Source organism: Pteronotus mesoamericanus, unplaced genomic scaffold (assembly GCF_021234165.1).
Source record: "Pteronotus mesoamericanus isolate MK-2021 breed Mesoamerican mustached bat unplaced genomic scaffold, CSHL_Meso_final contig_25, whole genome shotgun sequence".
NCBI lineage: Eukaryota > Metazoa > Chordata > Mammalia > Chiroptera > Mormoopidae > Pteronotus > Pteronotus mesoamericanus.
In genome coordinates, this window is record NW_026555105.1 from 15,786,023 (window position 1) to 15,798,854 (window position 12,832).

Here is a 12,832-nt window from a genome sequence, read left to right on the forward strand (position 1 = left end):
TCCTTGCGACCTGTCACATACTAGGTCTCTGTTAAATTTTGAGCATAGCTGGCCCCAAACAATGTCATGTCATTTCCTACAGTCCACGATGGAGACTTTATAAATATTTCTTTCTTGCCTATTTGGTTAAACTCCCTTCTTTCCTGACTGCAGGGAAGGATCTGCCCTCCTCTAACCCTGGACAGTGGTGGGAGCTCTGGTCTGCACTTCCTCACTGTTGGGAGTCCAAGAAGCACCAGGGAACTACATGCTTCCTGACATGTAGAGCCCGCCAGAATCACAATTCTTTGCAGGTGACAGAATGGTATTCTTTAAAGCACTAACCTGTTATCAACTGCTGTCACTGTTCATAAGGTAAAATGTGTGCACACGCCCAGCATGCACACCACACACCTACACACTGCTTGGCAGCTCACCCCCCTAAAGCTTATAACAGCCTCCAGGGGAACCATGTTAAAACAGCGCAATTAACTAGAACTGCTACAAACTCAATAACTCACCTACCTAATGAAGCAATATAAGAAAAATTGGACCTATTTTAATAAGAATTTTAAAAAGAGACAAGAATTAAAGGTCAAATGCCATTTCTGGATCCCAGCTCTTCTCTGCTCCCTTCCTATTCTGAAGCAGTTAATACCAAGGAGACAATATATACTGTGCTATTCTTTATAAAGCCAAAGAGGCAGCCAATCACACTATTGCACACAAGGGCAAATTATTGCTTTCTAACCCATCCCCCAAGCGAAATGCCTCCCCTGATCTATTTCTGAAGGTTTTATTATGCAAACCCGAATGGATTTCAATTCCAATAACTCTTCCTCTTCTCCACCCCAACTCACAAAAGAGGAACTAAATTACCAGCAATTCTAGGTTATAAGGACAGTTTTTGCTTCTTCCTTCTCTCTAGTCACCTTAATCAGAAAGTTCTCCTCGCTCAACCCCATTGTTGGCTTTAGGAACACAGCCGCTTTTATGCCACCCCATTATTGAGCATAAGTAAAACCCACACTCTCCCAGTCTTCCCCCAACCAAGGTATGCGCAGTCTCTGCCCAGCTTTCCTGGTGATCTCTTAGAAGGATGGGTGCCTGTGACCAAGGCCAGGGTGCGCAGCACTGGCGACAGGTTTGGCAGAGATAACACACTTCTTAAGGTGCCTGCTCTATTCTGGGACCTATGTATGCCAAACATCCATGTCATCTTACCTGACCCTCACAACCACCCTATGTGGTAGATCTAGTCTCATTATTTTACAGATGAGGCAACTGAGGATCAGAGAATTTTGGAATTTGCCCAAGGTCACATGGCTGATAAGCAGTGGATCCATCTGTACCACAGTCGTCAATACTGCTACCATAGGAGTCTGGGGAAGGTTGAGACTCAATAAAGGCTGAGACTGGACCAGGATAAACTTGAAGGAGGCTAACCCTGATATGTGACAAGCCCCTGAGGTTTGACAAGAAAGCGAGGCATGCAAGTGGCCCTCAGGAGCTTCTGGAACGGTAACCTGCTTCCCAGCCCATGCTGATTCATTAGGAGTTGTTGGATCACCAAAAGACGATTGCCACAGGGTGCCCTCCCCTACAAGGAAGTTCTATCCACAATATGGTTCTTAGGGACGAGGCTCTAAAGGGAGGCTTCCGCCGTAGACTCCAAGTCCATGAGACGAAGTAAAATTTATGACTAGCAACCCACTTGCTTTTGTTTCTAAACAAGATGAGGAAGAGACCACTCACTCCAGGGGTATGACTGACAACCATCAATATGAAGTCAACTGCATTGACATTAACCTTGCAGGGTTCCGAGGAGAGTTCCAAACCCATGTTTGTTCTTAATGAGCAGGCTTTAAGGAAAGTGGCTGCTTATTCATGCAGTCAATAAACATTTACTGTGCATCCACCACATGCCAAGCACTGGCTGGACCGCGGGACCCAGGGGTGGCAAGGCCAATGGTTCCATTATCTTAAAGGCTATGAAGGCGAAGTCTGGAGACCAGAGTCCACTAATTAAGAGGCTCTATTCTAGTCCAGGGGCTCATGATATGCCACCCTGAGAAAGTGACAGTAAAACTAAGGACCTGAAGGATGACTAAAAGGTAGCCAGGCAGACAGAGAAAATTGTTACAGACTGAGGAAGGAGCACGGTGGAAGCCTGGGGGCCAAGAATGAGCGGGGCGCATCTGTAAAATACTCCTGATGGTCCAAAGCTACTGTGCTCTAGCTTGGCATACAAAACTGGCCAGCACACAGAGTAAGCCGAGGGACAAGACAGGACAAAGAAACCTTGTACAACGTGCCCTGCCCTGCTCTGCCTTCATTCTCCCCTCCACCTTCACGGCGCAAGGGCCCGCGTGCCAGGAGCAGCAGCACCCGGCGAGGAGGCCCAGAGCGGTATTTTCTCCTTGAGGGATCACTTCTCTCTGGGTGCTGGTGTACTCAGGATGCAGAGCTCATGCTCACCAGCCATTACAGGCTAAACATGCCTTCCAGGAGCTGTCTTACCAAGCCATTGCCCTCACTAATATAAGGTTATCAAATTCCTAACGCAGGTACTCTAGAGCAAATGCGCTGTTGCCAGCATGTGACTGGGCACATTTTTCAGAAGGAAAACAGCTGCTCACTGAACCTGTCACTTCTCCTCTTCTAGTACCATGCACAGAGCAATAGCCAGCTAAGGGCTGTTTTCCTTCTCTTTCTTGAAGCGTGCTCAAGATGTGGCATCCAGTCTCTCACTAGAACCCAGCAGATGAGCCACGGCACAGCCTGTGTGGAATGTCCCAGATTACAGGACGAAGCCTTGACAATAGGGCCTGTGTCTCAGAAACTTAAGGTACAGATACCAGAGCATCTAGTTCACTAGTCTAGTGTCCTTGTTTTATAGACCAGGAAGAAAAATACAGTTCAGAGAAATTAAATAGAGGGTCTAAAGTCACATAGCTAGTTAGTTGCAGAACCATAGCTCGGTTCATTTCTCAGCTGATTTCCTAAAAAATAACAAAGGTACTCCCATCTACTTCATAGGTTGTTAGGCCTAAATAATATAGCCCACAACACAGCAATACTAGGACTGTGGCAGGTTTTCAAGAAATGACTGTCTCCAAAATTTTATCTCCTAGATCTCCAACACCACCTATTCCTTCTCCAATAGCCTCATTTCGCTGAATTTCTATTGAGAAAAGAAAAAAGACCAGCAACAGGGTTGTTATGGCTGGTAAACATGTTTACGGTTAGTGACTGGTCAATATCTGATTTGAAGTGAACTGAACTCTCTACTTGTTCTTAGATGTCTAGTTCGCAATTTTTTGCACTGTGAGTTCCTCCCTTGCCAGACTTTCTGTTGTCTCTGGAAAGCTGCTGTGATCAGAGAAGGTATCAGTGGAGGCGACTGCTGAAGACAGTCACTTCACCTTCCCTTTAGTCACTCCAGGTGGAAGACACTAAGTAAAGTCAATTTGAGAGGGGAATTTTTTTTTTTAATCCTCACCCGAGGACATGTTTACTGATTTTAGAAAGAGAGGAAAGGTTGGGGGGAGAGACAGAGACAAAGAGATTGAAACATCAATGTGAGAAAGAAACATTGATCGGCTGCCTCCCTCCCACATGAGCCTTGGCTGGGGATCGAACTCACAACCTTTGGGTATACAGGATGATGCTCCAAACAACTGAGTCACCCGTCCAGGGCTGACAAGGGAAATTTTTATCTAGTAGAGTGAGGAATGTAAAAGATCCATCAGATACCAATACCAATTCTATTAATCACACACACACACACACACACACACACATAATATAAACCGTGGGACAAATGTTAACTTTTGACAAGATAACCAAATTAGTGAGCCAATTAGCTCAGGTTCTCCTCCTCTTTTGCACACACCGGTTCTTCACACCCCTCCTTGCTGCCCCCTCCCCACATGTTAAAATAACCATCCAACCATGTAAATTCCCTAGTACAAGTGTCTGTTAGCCTCCAGCAGAACTGTCAATGCTCATAAATCCTCAGCCTTCCAGGCTGCACTGTGGCTGTTTACTGGGGGGAGGGAAGCAGCAGTCCACTAGACAATAGCAGGAAGAGATTGGCCTGCAGTAACTACTCTGGTTACAGCACCGCAATTCATGGCAGCATTTTGCTGGGAGTATGCACCATCAGGGAGGAGAAACATAAAAAGGGGAATCTGGGCTGTAAATAGTTTATTTCGGCAATTCCTGATGTTAGCTGAATCATACTTTAATACAGAAATACATGAAAGCACCACTCCGGAGGTGACATGTGCTGCCATCTCATTACTCTTTTCAAAAGGGTCTTCCATCAGAGAGACACCTTGCTACAAATTATAGTGAAGAAAACAAAACCCTCACGTACAGACTTATTAAGAGGCCAGAAAGAAATGGAACCGCTAGGATTCAAGCAAGCCAGTGCAACAAAGGCCATCAGTGATCTGGGGTCTCTGGGTTGCTTTTCCATGCACAGAAAATAAAAAGATAAGAAAGAAAAAGGTAGCACTCTTCAGCGTAAGAGTCTACTCAAACGCAGATCAGAGTTTTTCAAAGTAGCTCTCATTTCTGCCATTTCTCCTAATGCACCCAATGCTCATACCTTCATGCTCCTTCTCAGTGGTTCCCACTTTCTTGATCTTCCTGGGAGATTTCATGAAGAGGGGAAAGATGGTTCGTAAGCCAAGAATGTCAACGAACTTATGGCAGTTGTCTGTGCCCTCGGGCCCAATCATGGCGTGGTCCAGCACTTTCAGGGCGCTGCTCCGTGAGATCTTCTTTTCTCTGGGAACAAAAGAGGTTTCATATAAGGCATTTCATTGGGATGTTCTAGCTTCTTTTTTTTTTAAGTGTATTTATTACAGTACTTCTAAAGGGGAAAAATAAAGAAAAAAAACAATTTAAATATCCACCAATGAGAAAATTATTACATTATGGTATATCTACATGGACTACTATATACTTGTGAACAATTAGGAAAGTCTGTAATAACACGAATGACTTTTCAAGGTCAGAATAGTAAGTATAAAATACATTCAAAATTCTATATGAAGCTATTACCTCAATTATGTGAAAAATATGCCTTAAAAACTGATAAAAAAAAATAGATCAAAATGCTTACAGAGATTCTTTCAAGGTGGTGAAATTATGGATTCCCTATTATTCCTTTTCCTTTCTTTTTAACAGCTTTGTCAATATGTAATTCACATACCATACAATTCAGCTATTTAAAAATGAACAATTCAATGGATTTTAGTCAACTTAAAACTCTGTGCAGCCATCAACACAGTCAAGTATAGAACATTTTCGTTACCCCTTCAGCTACCACCTGCCACTCCGTCCCCATCTCACCCCATCCCTAAGCAACCAGTAATCTTTTTTCTGTCTCTATGGACTTACTTATTCTGGACATTTCAAGTAAACGGTATCATAAAATATGTGGTCTTTTGTGACTGGTTTCTTTCACCTAGCATACTGTTTTCAAGGTTCATCCTGGTTGTAGCATGTACTGGTGCTTCATTCTTTTCCATGGCCAAATAATATAGTTCATTGTATGGATATGTCACAATTTGGCTATCCATTCAGCCATTAACAGACATTTGGGCTGCTTCTATCTTTTGTCTATTCTAAATAATGTTATCAACATTCGTGTACAAGTTTTTGTACGGACACCTGTTTTCATTTCTTCTGGGTGTATGTATACCTAGGAATAGAATTGCTAGGGTATATGATAGCTCTATGTTTAACCTTTTGAAGAACCGTCAAACTGTTTTCAAAAGTGGCTGAACCATTTTCCATTTCTACCAGTTGTGTATAAATGTTCTGACTTCTTCACATCTGTGCCAACACATACCACCTTACCTTTTGGTTCTAGCCTTCCTAGTGGGTGTGAAGTGGCATCTCATTGTGGATTTGATTTGCAGTTCCCTGATAACTAATGATGTTAAGCATCTTTTCCTGTGCTTATTGGCCATTTGTATATCTTCTTTGGAGAAATAATTGTCTATTCGGATTCTTTGACCATTTTAAATTAGTTTAATTATCTTTATTACTGAGTTGTAAGAATTCTGCATTCTAGATACAAGTCCCTTAATATGAAGTATTTACAAATATTTTTTTCCATTCTAGGGATTGTCTTTTCACTTTCTTGATAATGTCCTTTGAAGCACAAAAGTTTTTAATTTTGATGAAGTCCAAGTTACCTATTTTTTCTTTTGTAGCTCACACTTTTAGTGTGCCAATCCAATGTCATGAAATTTACACATTTTCTTCTAAGAGTTTAATAGTTTTAGTTCTTTACATTGAGGTCTATAGTTCACTTTGCATTAATTTTTGTTTGCGGTGTGAGGTAAGAGTCCAACTTCATTCATTTACATGTGGATATCCAATTGTCTGTCCCAACACTACTTGTTGAAGAGTATTCTTTCCCCATTCAATGGTCTTGGTATTCTTATTGAAAATCAGCTGACCAGAGCCAAATGGTTTTATTTCTGAATTCTCAATTATATTCTATTAATTTACGACAGTACCACAATGACTTAATTACCACTACTTTGTAGTACTTAAAAGTGGGTGTTATTTTTCAAGATGGTTTGGCAATTTCTGGCCCCCTGTAATTTGAAACTAATTGTAAGATCGGCTTCTTAATTTCTACAATTAAGTCAGCTGCAATTCTGAAAGGGATTATGCTGAATCTATACATTATTTTGGGGAATACTGCCAATTTAACAAAATTAAGTCTTCTGATCTATGAATATGAAATACGTTTCTATTTATTAGATCTTCTTTAATTTCTTTCACCAATGTTTTATCATTTTCAGAGTATAAATTTCGCACTTTTGTTAAATTTATTACTATGTATTTTATTCTTGATGCTATTATAATTTTCTTGCTTTCTTTTTTGGATTGTTCATTGCAAGTATATAGAGATACAATTGATTTTTGTATATTAAACTTATGTCCTGCAACCTTACTAAACTTATTAGTTTCAATAATTTTCTAGTGGATTCCTTAGGATTTTCTACTTACAAGATGTCATTTGCAAATAAATATAGTCTTCCTTTCCAATGTAAATGCCTTTTATTTCACTTCATTGTTTAATGCCCAGGTTAGAAACTCCAGTGAAATACTGAATAGGAGTGGTGAAGGTAGACATCCTTGTCTTGTGCTGATCTGAGAGTAAAACACTTAGTCTTTCACCATTAAGTATGATGTTAGCTGTGGATTTTTTTGTAGATGTTTTATATCAAAGGTTGAAGAAGTTCCCTTTTATTCCTAGTTTAAGTATTTTTATCATGAAAGGTGTTGGATTTTGTCAAATACTTTTTCTGCATCTTATTATTCCTTTTTTCTACTTTTTAGTATATTTCATTTTTCCATAATAAACATTTAATACTTTTTAGTATTAGAAAAGATAAACTATTTTCAAGAAAACACAAAGGAGATTTCCTCCCCCTCCCCCCGGCCCCTTGAATCAATCCATAGGTCACAGAATAATCCTGCAACTGGCTACCAGTCTTGAAAATACTTCTCAAAGGAGTATCATTTTCTATCACCTTGCACTGTTTTCTTTAACACTCTATGAGGTAGAAAGAAGCAAGTCAGTCATTTCATATTTTAGTATAGCTGCTAAATCAACCAACCAAGCCAACACTCAATGTTTACTGAGCACTTAGTATTGTGATAGTCAAAACAGAAAAACAAAACTTAAGACATGGCTTCTGCTTTCAAAGCCATTTAATCTATTTGGGTAGACTAAATATGAAATAATCAGGGAAAAGTATAAGTCAGCATATAATCCCCCCATGTATTATTCAATCTACAAATACTTAATAGATACGTCTTTTGTGAATAGGACATATCAAGTCTCAGTTCTTATGGAGCTTAATTCTAACTGCAGGAGACAAATGGAAAATCAAGACACTTGATAGTGGTTAAGTGTCATGGAAACAAGACAATGTGAAAGAATGACTGGAGAGAATACTTTAGGTTAGGTAACTAAGGAAGGCCTCTTTAGGGGTAACATTTGTATTGAGATCTGAGTGATGTGATGAGATGAATTGATCATGTACATTTTAGGGGCAAAACATTAAAAGCAGAAGGAACAGCCAAGTACAAAGGCCCTATGGTGAAAATGAGCTGGCATGCTCAAAAAAGAGACAAAAGGCTGTCATGTTTGAAGCATGGCAAGGAGCAGTGTTCTGCTTAGGTCAGGGACAGAAATAAGGGCTTTATCAAAGGCCATGCGCCTCCTAGTCTTGTAAGGCACAATAAGGCCTCCAACTAAAGAACTAATTCTAGGAGTTAAGAAGATACAATTCAACATGTTGGTTCTGACACCATTACTGTGTTAGTTACTTTAGAGTGAGAGTGGCATTATATATGTATTTGGGGGAGTTTGGGGGGAAAAAGGATGCGTATGTAAGTATTTGAAAGGAGATGAGAAAATAAGAGGGGTGAGTATAGGCTACTCATTAGCAAATCCTGGATAAGAGAGTCCATCAGCTTGAGAAAAAAGCCAGGGTAAGATTTTTTAAATTATTTTTTTCAATGATATGGTCAATTTAATCATATTTTTAGGATTTCAAAAAGCCAGGGGTGATGAGGAGACTAAAGACTGAAAAAAGGGAGAATAAATGGAGCAAAGTGATTGGTTCTGCGATGGAAGGCAAGGCTGATCAAAAAGGTAGAGAGAGGCATACCAGTTAATATATCACTGTTTCTCTCCCTCTCTTTTTACCTCCCTTCTCCTCTCTCTAAAAGTAAATAAAATCTTTAAAAAAAGAAAAGGTGGTGATAACATAACCCAAAGCCCTTCATCCAATTTCTTATATGAAAGCCAAAGAAAAAGAATCAGAAACACCCTTTTGAATAGTCTTATGTAGAGGAAACACTATTAAAATGCTGCACTATTAAGTGTTAACAATGACAGAGCATGCTATCCTGGGTCCGACTAGCCAGCCAGGATCAGGTCCCCATGAGTGAAGGAAAGAAGAGTAGGTAAAAAGCTCGCCAACAGAACCCCTTGATGCAAGACCATCCTTGTTTACCTGGGACTTTTTCATTTTTAGCACTGAAAATATCACATCCTAGGAAATCCCTCAGTTTGGGGTAAACTGAGACAGCTGGTCATCCCATTTGGTGCCAACCTCAAATACCAAGGCTGTATTGTGAATATTCCTACCATTGCTGTGGGATCAATCAAAACAATCCATAGATACTCACATATGACATTCAATCCAGCTACTAAGTTAAAAAAAAAAAAAAAAGAGGCTACTGGTGAGCACGTCTTCATGCAACAAGCACTACACTAGCTGTTAAGAATTATAAGCTCCCTGTCTTTAAGCAACTGAAGGATAGGTAAATTAAAAATTTCAAAAGCTTGAAGCAGTGAAAATGAAGACCAAGGAGGTGAGAAGTGGATATAATTAACTTTATCCTGCAGAAGTCAGTGAAGGTGTCAAAGGGACGGCGATACCTGAACTGAGCCTGAAGAAAGAGTTGCCAGGCGGAGAAGAGAGCGCGATGACCTTGGTGGCGGTGGCGGGTAAACCACATGTGCAAAGGTGCGGAAGGCCTGTAACAGCGTGCCACTGAGGGAACTGGAAGTCGTTCTGAGACCGGTGGTGGAGGACGACTTAGGAGAGGTGGGCAAGGGCAGGTCATGGCAGGCCCTAGATGTGCGGCTAGGTAACCTGGGCTCCATGCCATTGATGTCAAGATGCCAAGAAATGTTTAAGAAAAGGAGGGTACTAAATGGATATACTTCAGATAGCTTAATCCCGCAGCAGTGTGATGAAGGGTCGTGGAGCCTTGGGCAGGGAGGACAGTGAGCTCAGTGTAAGTGAAAAATGACGAAGGGTTCTGACTACGGTAGCGGTGTAAAAAAGGCATATTTGTGAGACATAAAGTCTTAAATGTCGGGAGCAGGGTAAACAGGGCTCCAAATTCAGCAGGAAAGGTGTCTGCATCAAGATAAAATTTTAACAGGAAACTAGACAAAAAATATATATTTGCTTTTACTGCTGCTGGACTTAAGCAACCTACTTATTAAACTTGTATTTACAAAGGTATGACTAGGGCAAATAGTCATGTGAGCAGAAATTAGAAAACTGAGATAAATATATCCTCATTGTTTAGACGCTCAGGGAAAAAGCCTCTTGAATTGAATGATGGCCATGTTAACAGGGCACCTTCAGTTACCGCGCAGCACGCATTCAAACCGTTCCACAGAAACCGGGGAATTGTTTGAAATCCTGAAGGCAAAGAACTCTGGTTTAGCCAAGTCTTTTTTTCTTGCCTAAGCAAATTCTACAAACAAAAGGCTTTAAAAGTAAAACCCTTCTTCAGATAGGCAGTGTAAGACACGTTAAAAGGGGGGCAGTAATTGCATATTGATCACCATTTAGGCAAGCTGCACGGAGGTGAACTTTGGAATATTCATCGGGCTTAAATTCAGGCTTTTAGCAATCAATAGCTGACTTTCTTGGGTTGACGTTATTTGAAATATTTATTCTACTGCAGGACAAGTAGTTTATCTTAGTCTTGTCTGGGTTCATCAGGTTGTCGATCATGCTAGGGCCAATGTGGACGCAAAAGCCTCCATAAAAGCGGGCGGCTGTGGAAAATGACTGGGAGTCATCTGCTCCCTGTGCTCCTTCTGATGAGAAGGAGGGGTGGGGAGAGGTAAGTTTCCATTCTTGTTTTAATCAGCTCATTCTTTATTATACAAAAACATTTTTGCAATGAACATGCATTCTGAGTATAATTTTTTGTTCATCTGTTGTTTCATCAAATATTTATGAGGTATCTAATAGGTGCCCGATGTTAAGCTGAGGATGTAGAGACAGGCATGGCTCACGCTTCTGAGGAGCTCAGTTCACAGGGGAGACAGGAATGCAGAAGGTGGATACACAGAGAATAGGCGAGTATTACAGCGGAGGTGAACACAAAGTAGGATGTGAACCCAGGAAGGGGGCCGACTACGTCTGAGTTGGGGAGGCCTCACAAGGAGATGATGCCTGAACCAAGCTTCATGAAGGTCTTTCCTGTACAAGCAAAACTGGGGAGGGTACTTCAAGCAGAAGGAAACAATAGCACATGCAAAGACATGAGAAAACATGGAACATTCAGAGAAGTGATGCATAGCATGGTAGCACTACAATAAGAGTAAGAGGTGCAGCAGCAAAGCATGGAGCCTGCTGATCTTGTGTATTAGAAAGATTACACTTGCCACAGTGGGATGGACAGTATTGGGGGAAAGGGGGTGCAGGGAAGCAGAAGAAGGAGGGAAGATCTATAAAAGGCAGAGAGACCGGTAAAAAAGGCAAAGCAATCATAGACGAGGAGGAACGAGGGCTGAGTTCATATTGAACCCGAGGTGCCTGTGAGGCATGGCAGCAATGTCCAACTTAGACTTCAGAGTCTGATGTCCAGAAATGAGATTAAAAATAGGGCGAAATTTGGAAGAATCATTAAATCTGTGGGAAGTAACTATAAATCAATGGTATGAATAAGACTACCCCAGGAGGGTACAGAAAGTAAGTACAAGAGAAGGATGGAACCCTGGAGGAAATTTACTCAAAGGACAAGTAAAAGTGAAGTCAGCCCCTCCGTGGCCAAAAGAGACTAAGGAAGGAAAAAAAAAAAAGAGTAACAAGTATTTTTTAAAAGATGTGAATCATAAACTAATCCTGGCAAGAAACTTGAATATGACATACGAGATCATTTTTACTTGCTTTACAAAGCAAACAATAAAGCCAAGTCCTTTTTAGCTTCCAAAATATAAGATCACTTTCTAGGGTCCAGGATCTCTGTTAATTAGACAGTCAGACCAATATGACCAAGTTCATAGCTGCTCTCAAACTGTAGTACCAAAGTACATAGGTGCTCTGGGAGTGGCTAAAGGATATTCCATCACTAAAATAGAATGATGGTGGTCTTCATGTTACTAAATACATTTTTTCAATTTTCAATTTCTATTCTCACCCATTTTTTATAAACGATAGTACCAACCACTACTTGACAACTTATTCCAGGAAACAAAATGATGTATAAAACAAAGGTTAAAATTTTTGTTTCTAGCGCTGGGGTGGGCTAGATATGCAGAGAAGCCACTTGCAGCATGGCTGAAGTGCCAGCAAAGGAAGATAAACAATCAGTCACCAAAAATCCAGAATTCTAGAGAGCAAGGGTTGGCAATCTTTATGTAAATAGGGCCAGACAGAAAGTATTTTAGGCTTCACAGGTCACATATGGTCTCTGTGGCATCTTTTTCTTTATACTCACAAACTATATATATACATACACAGGGGTGGGCAAAAAGTAGGATTACAATTGTAATACAAATAAATTACAGAATAATTAATAAATAATAATACAAGAATAGACTCTGTTTTGAGTACTCACAGCTGTAAATCTACTTTTGCCCATCCCATATATAAGTAAAAACACTTTTAAGGGAAAAAAAATCCATTCTTAGCTTGCTGGCCGTAGAAAACAGGCTTCGGTCAGACTGGCCCACAGCCCTTAGTTGCCAATCCCTGATAAAGAGGATCAACAAAGCCCAAATATGGTTCTTTGAAAAGACCAATAAAATTGAAAAATCTCTACCAAGAGTGATCAAGGAAAAAAGAAAGGAACAAATAAATAATAATAAAAGTGAAGAGAAGGAGAGAAAACTACAGATACAGTGCACATTAAGAACAACAGAACATAAAGGGTAATTTTATGCCAAAAAATCTAGAAAACAGGTGAGCTAGACAAATTCCTAGGGAAATATCTATTTCTACAACTGACAAAAAGAAAAAAGAAAATCTAAATGGGTCTATAACCATTCAAA

The 12,832-nt window shown here is 40.4% G+C and overlaps 1 protein-coding gene across 1 annotated transcript in view; it reads right to left on the reverse strand.

The window, feature by feature from the left end:
- The window catches only part of CTNNBL1 (catenin beta like 1), a 152,173-nt gene that overhangs the window by 52,162 nt on the left and 87,179 nt on the right, over positions 1–12,832 (reverse strand). The window contains exon 11 of the mRNA XM_054573771.1: positions 4,595–4,776. Coding sequence (XP_054429746.1) covers positions 4,595–4,776 — 182 coding nt within the window. The remainder of the gene's footprint in view (positions 1–4,594; positions 4,777–12,832) is intronic.